This window comes from Ailuropoda melanoleuca, chromosome 12 (assembly GCF_002007445.2).
Source record: "Ailuropoda melanoleuca isolate Jingjing chromosome 12, ASM200744v2, whole genome shotgun sequence".
Classification (NCBI taxonomy): domain Eukaryota; kingdom Metazoa; phylum Chordata; class Mammalia; order Carnivora; family Ursidae; genus Ailuropoda; species Ailuropoda melanoleuca.
The window spans coordinates 33,086,386-33,099,185 of NC_048229.1; the positions used below are offsets into that span (position 1 = coordinate 33,086,386).

At 52.1% G+C, this 12,800-nt stretch overlaps 2 protein-coding genes across 3 annotated transcripts in view; both read left to right on the forward strand.

Moving 5' to 3' along the window:
* The window catches only part of RSPH6A (radial spoke head 6 homolog A), a 16,581-nt gene extending 5,599 nt beyond the window's left edge, over nt 1-10,982 (forward strand). The window contains exons 3-6 of one of the 2 annotated variants that reach the window (XM_002928512.4): nt 4,664-5,422; nt 6,396-6,540; nt 7,289-7,406; nt 10,582-10,982. In XM_002928512.4, the coding sequence (XP_002928558.1) occupies nt 4,664-5,422; nt 6,396-6,540; nt 7,289-7,406; nt 10,582-10,819 (1,260 nt within the window). In that variant the 3' untranslated portion in view covers nt 10,820-10,982. The remainder of the gene's footprint in view (nt 1-4,663; nt 5,423-6,395; nt 6,541-7,288; nt 7,407-10,581) is intronic. The other variant, XM_034672755.1, reaches the window with a different exon arrangement.
* A 1,023-nt stretch (nt 10,983-12,005) lies between these two features.
* The window catches only part of DMWD (DM1 locus, WD repeat containing), a 7,773-nt gene continuing 6,978 nt past the window's right edge, over nt 12,006-12,800 (forward strand). Inside the window, exons 1-2 of the mRNA XM_034638998.1 lie at nt 12,006-12,156; nt 12,596-12,757. Coding sequence (XP_034494889.1) covers nt 12,006-12,156; nt 12,596-12,757 — 313 coding nt within the window. The remainder of the gene's footprint in view (nt 12,157-12,595; nt 12,758-12,800) is intronic.

The window sequence follows — 12,800 nt, forward strand, 5'->3', positions numbered from 1 at the left end:
CTCCCCTCTGAAGCCCTCGGTTTGTTTCTGAGTCCCTAGTCTCTCATGCTTCATTCCCCCTTCTGATTACCCCCCCTTTCTTTATCCCTTTCTTTCCCTACTGATCTTCCTAGTTCTTATGTTCCATAGATGAGAGAAACCATATGATAATTGTCTTTCTCTGCTTGACTTATTTCACTTAGCGTTATCTTGGAGCTGGAATTCTTTTTTTTTTTTAAAGATTTTATTTATTTATGCAACAGAGATAGAGACAGCCAGCGAGAGAGGGAACACAAGCAGGGGGAGTGGGAGAGGAAGAAGCAGGCTCATAGCGGAGGAGCCTGATATGGGGCTCAATCCCACAACGCCGGGATCACGCCCTGAGCCGAAGGCAGACGCTTAACCGCTGTGCCACCCAGGCGCCCCTGGAGCTGGAATTCTTAATGGGAGGTCTGCAAATGCGCAAAATTGTGGGCGTTTGTGGCCTGTGCATGTCTCTAGGAAGAGACTTAAATCCGTGATTCAGCTTTTTGTATTTATTTTTCTGACAGGAAATGGGGCTCTCATTTCCCTTTTTCTATTTCTTCTAAGTCGCTAGCCATGATCCCCAACAGCCTTTGTGGGAAAATGCATGCTTTCCTTACGCCCTCCTTTGAAATGCTATCTCTATGATTTATTTACACCTATATGGACTCGACCCTTTTGTAGATTCTCTATTCTTCACCTTCGCTGTGTGGACGGCTTTCTGCTTTAGAACTGTCCTCCCTGCTGTGTACAGCCACTGCAAAGCAGGTTTGGCTATTTGGTAGCACAAGGCTCCCGGTGCTGGGCCTCTGTTTCATAACGGAGGCTGACTGTTCTTGCATTTATAATTTCAGGCTAACTTGGGGCGCACTCAGCGTGGAGTCTGCTTGGGATTCTCTCTCTCCCTCTGGCCCCACCTGCTGCTCTTTCTGTCACTCGCTCTCTCAAAATAAATTAATAATACCTTTAAAAAATAATTTCAGACTAACTTTAGTATTACTGCATCACATTCCAAAAACTAACAATTTACTGTACTTGTTTGAGAGCATAGATCACATTAAGGCAGGAAATAGATAATGTTGCTTGGGAGACAAGTGCTTAAAACAAGATAGAAGTTTTTCTCCCATCTGAGATTCAGGCGCAAGCATCCACAGCTGACAAGGTGGCTCCCCCGGGAAGGGGCACTGAGGGCTGTCTTCTTCCCCATTCGCAATCCCCCTCCCTGTTTCTACGCCAAGAGAACAGTTTTCATCATCCTAGAAGCCTGGGTATAAATCCCGTCTCTGGCCAATGCAGTCAGTAAGGCTTGCTCCTGGCTGCAATGCTTAATTAAAGTGGACCAAGCATTTCAGCAAAATGTGTAATTACTTCACTTGGCCAAGAGTGGGCAGAATTGGGGCGTCTTCTCTGTGAGATCAGGAAGAATCTGGCTCTTTTCTCCCCTCTGCTCTATGTTTGGTCCTTGAGCTCATCACTTGATGTTCAAAGAATGGTTGCTGCAGCCTCAGACATCATATCCTCACACCAGGGCCCCCCAAAAGGGAGGAAGGGACCTTTTCTTCGTGTGTCTCCCCTTTTAAAAAAAATTGGTGGGGTGCCTGGCTGGCTCACTCCAAGGAGCTTGCAACTTGATCTCAGGGCTGTGAGTCTGAGCCCCACGTTGAGGGTAGAGATTACTAAAAAAAATAAATAAACTCAGGGCCCCTGGGTGGCACAGTCGGTTAAGTGTTGACTCTTGCTTTTGGCTCAGGTGGTGATCTCATGGTCATGGGACTGAGCCTGGGACTCCGTGCTCAACACAGAGTCCGCTTAAGATTCCCTCTCCCTCTCCCTCTGTCCCTCCTGCTCCTGCTCCCTCTCTCTAAAATAAATCAATAAATCTTTAGGGGTGCCTGGGTGGCTCAGTCGGTTAAGTGTCTGCCTTCTGCTCAGGTCATGATCTCAGTGTCCTGGGATTGAGCCCCCATCGGGCTCCCTGCTCAGCGGGGAGTCTGCTTCTCCCTCTCCCTCTGCCTGCCACTCTGCCTGCTTGTGCTCTTCTGTCAAATAAATAAATGAAATCTTTAAAAAAAAAAACAAATAACGATTCTCCTACTCTAGAATGTTGGGGTGTGCCACATGGAGCTGAGATCACAAACAGCACAGCGATCTCAGTGGCTTCAAAGCACCCAGCTTATTTCTCGCTCACATCGCCTGCCCAGCCAGAGTTCAGAGGGTTTTGCTCATCAGCTGCTTGAGAATCCAGGGCGGTGGAGGTGACACTGTGCCACAGGCTTCCACCATTGCGGAGGAGGAGAAAGAGAGCATAGCAGACCCCACATTGGTTCCTACAGCTTCTGCCTGGCTGAGACATGTGTCCTTGCCCCTGCTGTTTCAAGTAGTCGGAGCAAGTGACAGGGCCCCTCCTGAGTGCAATGGGGGTGTGGGCGTAGCCTTCCTCTTTGGGAAGGGACTTCAAACACTTGAGGACAACGGTGTGCCTATGTCCAGCAGGCCTAGGGAGAAGATGCAGTAAATTGTTCATCTTAACACGAATCACAAATAGAGCTTTTACAAAAATGAGACTGCAGTATATAAACCTTCAGGAAAAACCTCAGTACGCTTGTCACCAAATCTTTCACAGCAACTGGTGTGATTGAAGCATCATCATCCCGATACTAACCATCCGTTAGGGGTTGAACTGTGTCCTCCAAAAATTCTTAGGAAGGGTGAAGTATCCCTCACGCAGGTGCTTCAGAATGGGACCTTATTTGGAAGTAGGGTCGCTGCAGAGGTAATTAGTTAAGATGGGGTCATTCTGGAATAGGGTGAACCCCTAGCCCAATAGGACTAGTGTCCTTATAAAAGGTGAAGTGTGGACACAAAGTTTCAGTCATCCTCCGTGTGGTTCCCACACTTAGCCTGTTTCACCTTCAGCCACGCGCTCAAGGTGGACCCACATTCGTTTCTTATTGCTGCTCTAACAAACTTAGCAGCTTAGGACAACACAACGTTTCACCTTACAGTTCTGGAGGTCAGAAGCCCACTTCGGGCTGGGTCTCACCAAGGCTAAAGTCAAGGTCAGCAGGGTTGCTCTACTAATGGAGGCTCTTGAAGAGAAACCATCTCCCAGCCTTTTCCAGCTTCTAGAAGCAGCACACATTCTTTCCTCCTGGGTCTTCCTCAAGCTTCAAAGCCAGGAGCGCGGCACCTTCGGTCTCTGACTCTGATTTCTGCTTCCATCATCACATCCTCTCTAACCGTCCTGCCTTCCTCTTTCACTTATCAAGACGCTGGTGATTATTCTGGGCCAACACAGATCATCCAGGACGTCCCTATCTCAGGATCCTTAATTTAATCACACCTGCAAGTCATGTTTGCCTTATAAGATAACATAGTTGCAGGTCCGGGGATTGGGACCCAGACCACTTTGGGGAAATCGTTATTCTACCTACCATACCCCCTCTCTCTCCGTTCTGATTTCAAATTCTGGCAAGAGCGCATGTGCTCTCCCTGGTTTGGGCAATGTGTTTCCCTGGACCAGTCAGGTTGGCCAAGGGCAGGTCAAGGGCTGATCTCGTGAGGAAGGACCTCGTGTGTTTTGTTCTCTGATATATCTCAGTGCCTGCCCTAGCCTGGGACTGGCACCCACTGGTCTCTATTTTTTTATTTTTTAAAAAAAGATTTTATTTGTTTGAGTGAGAGAGAGAGAGAGAGAGAGAGCGCGCGCATGGGGGGAGGGGCAGAGGGAGAGGGACAAACAGACTCGGAGCTGAGCATGGAGCTCCCCCATGTGGGGCTGGATCGTGACCCAAGCCAAAATCAAGATTCAGATGCTCAACTGACTAAGCCACCCAGTCGCCCCTCCCACTGGGTCTTTAATAAAGATTTCTGAACCAACTAAATGAAAAAGTATTGGGTTCAGCCTTGGGGCCATGTGGTTGTGGAGGTGTCTGGGCCCAAACCTCACTGTATTCTAGTCCCAGCCCTCGACTTACTTGTTCTCACTCCCTTTCTGCCCCCACCCCCCCTTCTCTCTGTCTCTCCCCCTCTGTCTCCCTGAACAAAGCAGATGGTGAAGGAGAAGGCAGTGAGGGCAAGACTTACCACCACCGTCCTCCAACATCACTGATTCCTGGGCTCAAGACCTGCCTCTTCCCTTAATTTGCTATATGATTTGGGGTATCTGTTAGGGGTGCATTTGGCTGCAAGTAACAGAAAACATGACTGAAAGTGGCTTCTTTGTCCCATAGAACAAGAAGGCCAGGGAGGTAAGGCAGCTCAGTGATGCCACTGGGGACAGAGAGTTTCCACCTTTCATCTCTACCATCCTTAGGGTATGGGAGTTTGTCTCCCATGTTGCCTCATGGTGCCAAAATAGCTGCTGTGCCTCCAGATCTCACATCCCATTCCAGGCAGAAAGAAGAGGGAAGGATGAAGGAGGAACAGATTTTCTCCCTAGTGCTTTGTTGTTGTTGTTGTTGTTGTTGTTGTTTTGCCTTTTCTTTTCCTATAAGGGACATCCTCCCCCAAGGACTTGCCCCTACTTCTCACTGTCCAGCAGTGGTTGCAGGAGCAGCTGAGTTACAGAGTAGTTCACTTGTCTGGATTTTAGAAGAGTCAAACTAGGGAGCAGGGCTTCAGCCTTCTTCCCTCTGCCCTCCACCCCCACCCTCTGCAGGCTGAGACAGCCGTGCCCAACATCATGGAGACGGCCTTCTACTTCGAGCAGGCTGGCGTGGGCCTGAGCTCAGACGAGAGTTTCCGCATCTTCCTGGCCCTGAAGCAGCTGGTGGAGCAACAGCCCATCCACACCTGCCGCTTCTGGGGCAAGATCCTGGGGCTCAGCCGCAGCTACCTGGTGGCTGAGGTGGAGTTCCGGGAGGGCGAGGAGGAAGGGGAGGAGGTGGAGGAGATGATGGAGGGCGGCGAGGGCCTGGAGGCCCACGGCGAGGAGGAGGGCGAGGAGGACGAAGAGAAGGTCACTGACATTATCCCCAAGCCCATGTGGAAGCCCCCGCCCGTCATCCCCAAGGAGGAGAGCCGCTCGGGTACCAACAAGTACCTGTACTTCGTGTGCAATGAGCCGGGCCGGCCGTGGACGCGGCTGCCGCACGTCACGCCCGTGCAGATCGTGCAGGCCCGCAAGATCAAGAAGTTCTTCACCGGCTACCTGGACGCGCCGGTCATCAGCTTCCCGCCCTTCCCGGGCAACGAGGCCAACTACCTGCGCGCCCAGATCGCCCGCATCTCGGCCGCCACGCACATCAGCCCGCTCGGCTTCTACCAGTTCGGCGAGGAGGAGGGCGACGAGGAGGAGGAGGGCGGCGCGGGGCGCGACTCCTACGAGGAGAACCCCGACTTTGAGGGCATCCCGGTGCTCGAGCTGGTGGACTCCATGGCCAACTGGGTGCATCACACGCAGCACATCCTGCCGCAGGTGAGGCCCGGGGGCTCCAGCCTCTCCCCTCCCCCACCGGCGGCAGAACCAGGGGGCTCTCTGCCAGACCGCGCACGTGCCAGATATCATGCAGCACCTCAACCGGGGGGCTGGGGCGGCAGCCGTCCTCCAGGACTTTATTTCTGCTGCAAAACTGAATAGTCCGGCTTGCTGCCAAGTGATGCAAGAAAGCAACTTCTGGTTTTCGAAGCTTTTCAGGTTTGGGAATTGTGGGTAAGAGACTGAGGACCTGCCTTTCTTGAATGCCTGAAATATCGGTCTTTATGTTCATTCATTCACTCATGCAAGGAAACACCTGCTGTGTGCTAGGAACTTTTCATTCATTCATTCATTCATTCAACAAACTTTTATGGACCCCTGCAATGTTTTATTGAACCCAAATAACTTCTTTTGAGGTCGTTACAATTGTCATTCATTCCCATTTCATAGTTGAGGCCACCGAAGTAGGCTCTATGCCGTACTTTGGTTCATTCATTCAACAAACACCTATCAGCCCTCCAGTGCCTCCGGGAACCCAGCAGCAGTCCGATGAGAGAGGCCCCGATAACACCCCCATTTCACAGATGAGTGAACAGAGGATCATCTGGGCTGGTGAATGTCAGCTCCACAGGGCAGAGATTTGGGGGAGGTGTCTCTTCTCTCAAGGATGGATCCCCCAGCACCTACCTGTATACAGTAGGTGCTCATTAAATGTACAATAAATGAATGAATGACTGCACAGATGGGAGCCACACAGCTGGCACGTGGCAGGAATCTCCACCTCACCCCTACAGCTCTCTCAGCCTCTCCTCCCTCCCCCGACCTGTGTGACTAACACTATCCTCCTGGCCATACCTGGTCCCTGAGGACAGGGCCAGTGCCCAATGTCCCTCCTGGCGCCTCACCTCCCAGAGTGCAGGCCAGGCTCTGCCCACCAGGGGTGCAGACTGACCCCCCCCTCCCCCCTCCCCAGGGCCGCTGCACTTGGGTGAACCCTTTGCAGAAGATGGAAGAGGAAGAGGAGCTGGGGGAGGAGGAAGAGAAGGCAGACGAGGGCATGGAGGAGGTGGAACAGGAGGTCGGGCCGCCACTGCTGACCCCGCTCTCAGAAGATGCAGGTAACCATCCTCTTCACCCTCTTCATCTCACTCACACCAGCCCACCCGACCAGGTGGGGCCTGGAGAGAAAGCGGGGGGACAGCAAAACTGCCGGGGGCATCTCTCTGAGCCTCAGTTGTTCCCTCCTCTAGAGCATGGGCCTGGTGACAGCTCCTCTCTCTTGGGGTTATGGGGACACGTCCGTCTTGTGAGCCGTGTCAGGCAAAGGCAATGTCCCGGATGGAGGGATAAGATCTTTTGAGTCCCATGTGGGTTTGGGGAGAGAGAGTCAGAGAGCCTTTCCCCCAAGGAGGCAGGACCTGAGCTGGATTTCGGAAGCCTGGATAGGAATTTCCTGAGGTCAGAGCCTCAGGCACCTGGAGGAAGGGGGAAGGAGAGGCTGAGAGTGGGTGAGTGGACAGAGTGCAAATTTTGAACCCAGATTCCCGGGAGCCTAGGGCCTGTGCCGTGCCCTCTGCACCCTGGTCCCAACCAATGGCCAACCTGGAAGGGAAATCACAGGAGCTCCTGCAAGGCAGGTGAGGGAAGGATACCCACTTCTTGGGTGTGATCACTGAGGCTCAGACAGGTGCGGGGGCTTCCTGGGGCCACACAGCGAGAAAGTGGTCTGGAGCCGGCCACAGTTCCCTTCATGCCCTTCCCTGTCCTCCTCCTTTGCTCTCTCCCCTCTTTCTGTCTCCCCTCCAGGGGGGCTGTGTAGGGCTTCGGGGAGTTCTGACCTCCCTGGTGCTCTCCACCCTCCTGCAGAAATCATGCACATGTCACCCTGGACCGCCCGCCTCTCCTGCAGCCTCTGCCCGCAGTACTCCGTGGCCGTCGTGCGCTCCAATCTTTGGCCAGGGGCCTATGCCTATGCCAGTGGCAAGTAGGTCTTCTTCTAGTCCCTTCCAGCAGAGAAAGCTCCTACAACTTCTTCAGCACCAGGCCGAGGGCAGGGGGCGGGATGGAGATCAGAAGGACCCCCTTCAGGAAGCCCCCAGGGCTGACCTCCACACTCACCTCCAGGAATTCCACTGGAGCTAAAATGAGAAATCCTGGACAAAGAGGGTGAGCCCCTCAGATAGGAGAATGGAGGAGCAGAGAGGGGAAGGAACTGACCCAGGTCACACAGCATCTGCAGGATACAAACTTGGATCTCTGCCCTCCAGACTCAGGAGTCCACTTTGAGGTGGCCCTGACAGGGGCAGAGTCTAGTGTCTGGGGGACCTAACTCCTTCCCCAGGCCCCCTGGACAGTTCTTCTCCCCACAGGGCAGAAGTCTTCCCCACCAGGAACCCCCACCTGTTGCTCCCAAAAGATCTGCAGGCTGAAGTCACTCCTGCATCTTCCCACCTGCAGCTACACACTCCCTGAGATGCACACGACACACTCACTACACACTGAGAGTCCCTCAGTCTCTCCCACCAGGCACATCCCAGCCTTTCTGCTTAGCCACTTAGGGAGTGCCCTCCACGGCCGTGGGTGGGCGCACTTACCCGCTCTGTCCACCAGGTGGCATGATAAGTTTTCATAGATTTTCCTTTTCCATCTCTGCGATAAACGTATGCTGTGTTGGATCCCATGATGAGATTTCACGTAATCTTGATACTTTAATTACATTCTTGCCAATTTTTCCCCTTCCAAAAACAGGGAAGAGTCTTGCTTGCTTGCTTTTGTCAACCCCCTTCTTCTGGCCACACTCTAATTTGCCAACATCTTTTCTTTTCTTCTCTTTTCTTTTCTTTTTTTCTCTTCTTCTTTCTCTTCTCTTCTCTTCTCTTCTCTTCTCTTCTCTTCTCTTCTTTTTTCTTTTCTTTTCTTTTTTTTAAGATTTTATTTTTAAGTGTTCTCCACACCCAACACAGGGCTCGAACTTACAACCCCCAGATCAAAAGTCACACGCTCCATCAACTGAGCCAGTCAGGTGCCCCGCCAACATCTTTCTGAAAGCAAAAGATCCAAATTTGGAACTCCACTCACCCACCCGTCCTTCACCCATCCATCCACCACTCAATCAACCATCCCTCCAATCGTCCATGTTTTTTTTTCCTTTATAAAAGACTCTTGGATGTCCCTGTTTGCCACCTGTATGCTAGGTCCCAGGCCCTTTATCGAAAAGAGAGCAGGCAGAGGGAGCATAGACGTTAATCATATAGCACCCCCCCCCCGAGCCAAATAAATACCTTGTTACAAACTAAGTACCACTAGGGACAGACAGCACAGGGACCAATTACAGCTCCAAACTCTCATCTTAAGGGGATCAAAGTAGGACGCCTGGGAAGAGCAATCTTTTTTTTTTTTTTAAAGATTTTATTTATTTATTTATTTATTTATTCGACATAGAGAGAGACAGCCAGCGAGAGAGGGAACACAAGCAGGGGGAGTGGGAGAGGAAGAAGCAGGCTCACAGCAGACGAGCCTGATGTGGGGCTCGATCCCACAACGCCGGGATCACGCCCTGGGCCGAAGGCAGACGCCCAACCGCTGTGCCACCCAGGCGCCCCTGGGAAGAGCAATCTTGATGTGAAATCTTTGGGGGAAAGAGAGAAGTAACAAGGAAAAGCAGGTAGAGGACATTCTAGACCAGAGCTTCCCAGACCATGAGTGCAGAGGACCCCAGGGATCTGGTTAAAGTTCAGGTTCTGGTGGCACAGGAGTGGGGTTGGGGCCGGAGAGAGTCTGTCTTCCTAGCAAGCTCTCCCTCCCGGGCGAGGCTTCCAAGGAGCCAGTATACCTGAAGGGTTCGAGGAAGACCTGGAGGAAAACAATTGTCTCAGGAACTGCAAGGCTGTTAAAGGGCAAAGCCACGGAGCCCCCATGGCAAACTCTCCATTCCTCTCTCCTTCTCTTTTAAACACAAATAAAATAGAAGCCACCTGTGTCTTTTAAACTTTCTTTTTTAAAAAACTTTTTTAAACTTTTTAAACTTTTTTATTTTTTTAAAATTTTCTAGTACTAGCCACGTCCAAGAGTAAAAACAGGCAAATTCATTTAAGTAATATACTTTATTTCACCCTAAGTATCCTAAATGTTATCACTACAACATGAAAGCAATAATGTAAACAATAAGCTTTATTACATTCTGTCTTTTATTTTCATGCCATGTCTTCAGAATCTGGTGTGGCATTGAGACTTCCAGTACATTCCGTTTGGAAGCTACCTTGTCATCAGAAGTACTTGACCTGTATTCAGATTTCACATTTGCAGTTGAGAAAGTAGATTCATGGACCCAAGTTGTCCCAGACATGCTTAGACATTTTCCAGTAACGAACTGAGTATCGGTTTTATTGCTTCGATTTAAATTCATTACAATGAAATAAAAGCCACTCCCACAACAGCAGAACACACATTCTCCTCAAGTGCGTATGAAACAGCCTCCAGGACTAGACCACGTGCTAGGCCATGAAACAAATCTCGTACAAAATATGTTCTCTGGCCACGCTGGAATGAAATTAGAAATCAGGGGCGCCTGGGTGGCTCAGCTGGTTAAGCGTCTGCCTTTGACTCAGGTCATGATCCCAGGGGCCTAGGACTGAGTCCTGTGTTGGGCTCCCTGGTCAGTGAGGAGCCTGCTTCTCCCTTTCCCTCTGCCTCTCCCCCCTGCTTGTGCTCTCTCGCTCTCTCTGACAAATAAATAAATAAATAAATAAAATCTTAAAAATAAATTAGAAATCAAAAACAGAAGGAATTCGGGAGAATTTCACAGATATGTAGAAATTACCACACTCCTAAATAACCAGGGGGCCGAAGAAAATTGTGGGTGAAATGAGAAAATTGAATACCATTAGAAACTCAGCTGCTTGGTCACCCTGGCCACATGTCAAGTGCTCAGTGGTTCCACGTGCTGGTGCAGAGTGCAGCTCTAGACACGCCTGGCGCTTAGGGGACAGATGCTCAGTAATGACTAAAGAGCACACGAGCAGAGAAGCCCCGCCGGCACGTATCACCCCACCGCCTACCACTTCGCAGTCGTGCTGTGCCCAAGCTGGGTCCCACCTTCAGTGAAAGCCCAGGCTGGGGCCTTCGAGGGAGGATTTCCCAGTATCTCTCCACCTTTCCAGGAAGTTTGAGAACATCTACATTGGCTGGGGCCACAAGTACAGTCCCGAGAACTTCAACCCACCCCTGCCGGCCCCCATTCAGCACGAGTATCCCAGCAGCCTGGACATCATGGAGATAAGTGACCCCACGGTGGAGGAGGAACAGGCCCTCAAGGCAGCCCAGGAGCAGGCCCTGGCGGCCGCAGAGGAGGAAGAGGAAGATGAGGAGGAAGATGAGGACGAGGACCTGGAAGACTGAAGGGGGCCCCCCAGCCCCCCTCCCCCAAGCAGGTAGATAGCAAGTTCCCCCTTATACATAGTGAGTGATGGGTTGTTTTTTTCACGGGTGGTTTGCTTTCTGCCCTTGGAGGGCAGGGGTAGAAGAGGGAGGTAACCACTTTAAATAAAATTTCCCCACGGCATTATGGCCTAGCTCTTCATTCGTTCGTTGACATGGCCTCCAAGTCAGGGCTGTTGGGCTCTGCTGGGAACAGATATTGCCCGGCATAGTCTCCCTATCTGTGTCATTGATGCCTTCCTCCGGCCAGCAAACAACTATTGAAGTGTCTTCTGTCAGCCCAGCCCTGTGGTGGGGGCACAGAGGTGGCCAAGCATCCCCAGCTCTGCTTCCCCGGGGCTCACACTCTTACAGGAGAGACAGACACTTCCCCCCCTCCCCCCCACAGAGACAACCCAGATGGGGGAGCCCGGAGGACGGACAGAGCTCCTGAACTGACTCTTAAAGAGTCAAGAGCAGAGTGGGGAAGAGAATTCCAAGCAGAGGGAATGGCATGTGCAAAGACCCAACGGCAAGAGAGCATTGTGTTGAGGTAGCTTCCTGAATCTCCGTGTTTGGGACACGGTGTGAGGAGTTAGTGGTGAGAGATGAGGTTGGAAAGAGAGACTGGCAGGAGCAAATCACTCAGGGCTTTACTTTGCCATGAAAGCAGTAGGGAGCCACAGATGAACTTGGAGCAAGGGAGGGTCCCAGTCACATTCATCCTTTAGAAAGACCTCTCTAGATGCCAAGTGGAGTGTACATTTAGGGGTGGGATGGGATTCCGGGGGAGCAGAGACAAGACTGATGCTGAGAGGGCCCGAGCAGGAGAGGAGGACTTTGGACCAGTGCTATGCAGAGAAAGGGACTGGAAAAGAGGACTTCACTTGACAGAATGCAAAAAAACTTGGAGACTGGAAGCAGGGGGTATAGGGAGACGATGAAGATTTAGGGAGACCCTGCGGTCTGCAGCCTAGGTGCCTGGGGGGATGGCAGTGCAAGCTCTAAGATGGGAACACAGGAGAGGAGCAGAATTTGGAGGAAGATGTCAGTTTCATTGTAGGACTTGTTAAGTGTGAGATGCCTCCGGATATGGGTCTAGGAAGGTCTGTGATGGGGGCAGGTGGCTTCAGCGGAAGTGAGGGGCACTGGCAATCAGCGGGGGCTCATGGGATCAGCAAGCGCTTTTGGATTACTAGTGGATCATTGGGATACTACGGGCATTGTGGGGATTGATGAAATTTTGGAATCAGAAGAGGGTGTTGGAGGACCAAGTGAGATTGCTGAAGATAGTGAAGTCATGGAGATATGTATTGGAGGTTGGTGGGAAATGTGGAAATGTTTAGGGTTAACGTTAATCGGTGGTGGGTCGGATGAAGTTCTTGGAATTTTATGGAGACACTGGACGGGGGCTGGGAGATCATCAAGGGTGGGGAGGAGTGTCTGGAGATGCTGTCGCCAGACAGGGATTTTAGGACGTCAGTGGGAAACACTGGAGGTCAGGAAGATGTATGTTGGGAGTCTAAGGAGGCACTGGAATCACTGGGGTCATCTGTGACGTGATGGGATGGCCAGGTTATGAACCAGGCCTTCTCTTGAGGGTCCCTCCGTTGCTAGGCAAACGGTTCCCAGGGCGCCGTTGCTAGGGATTTGTGCTTTTCCATGACCCCGCCCCTCTCCCTCTGGGCCGCGCCCCGCAGCCAACCACACGTCGGTCGTTGACACAAAGGCCACGCCTACCTTTCGCCCCGCCCCCAGCCCCAGAACCGTTACCCGAGCGACGGCCTGAGCTCATCCCGCCTCCCGATCCTGTTGCCAATCGAAGAGGCGTCGCCCGGGTGACCACCCCACCCCTTCCGGCGCGGGCCCGAGGCTTCCGGCAGGGGGCCCGGCGGCGGGCGGCGGTCCGGCAGCGGCGGGGTCCGGGCTGGCTGGGGGGCGCCCAAGATGGCGGCGGGCGGCG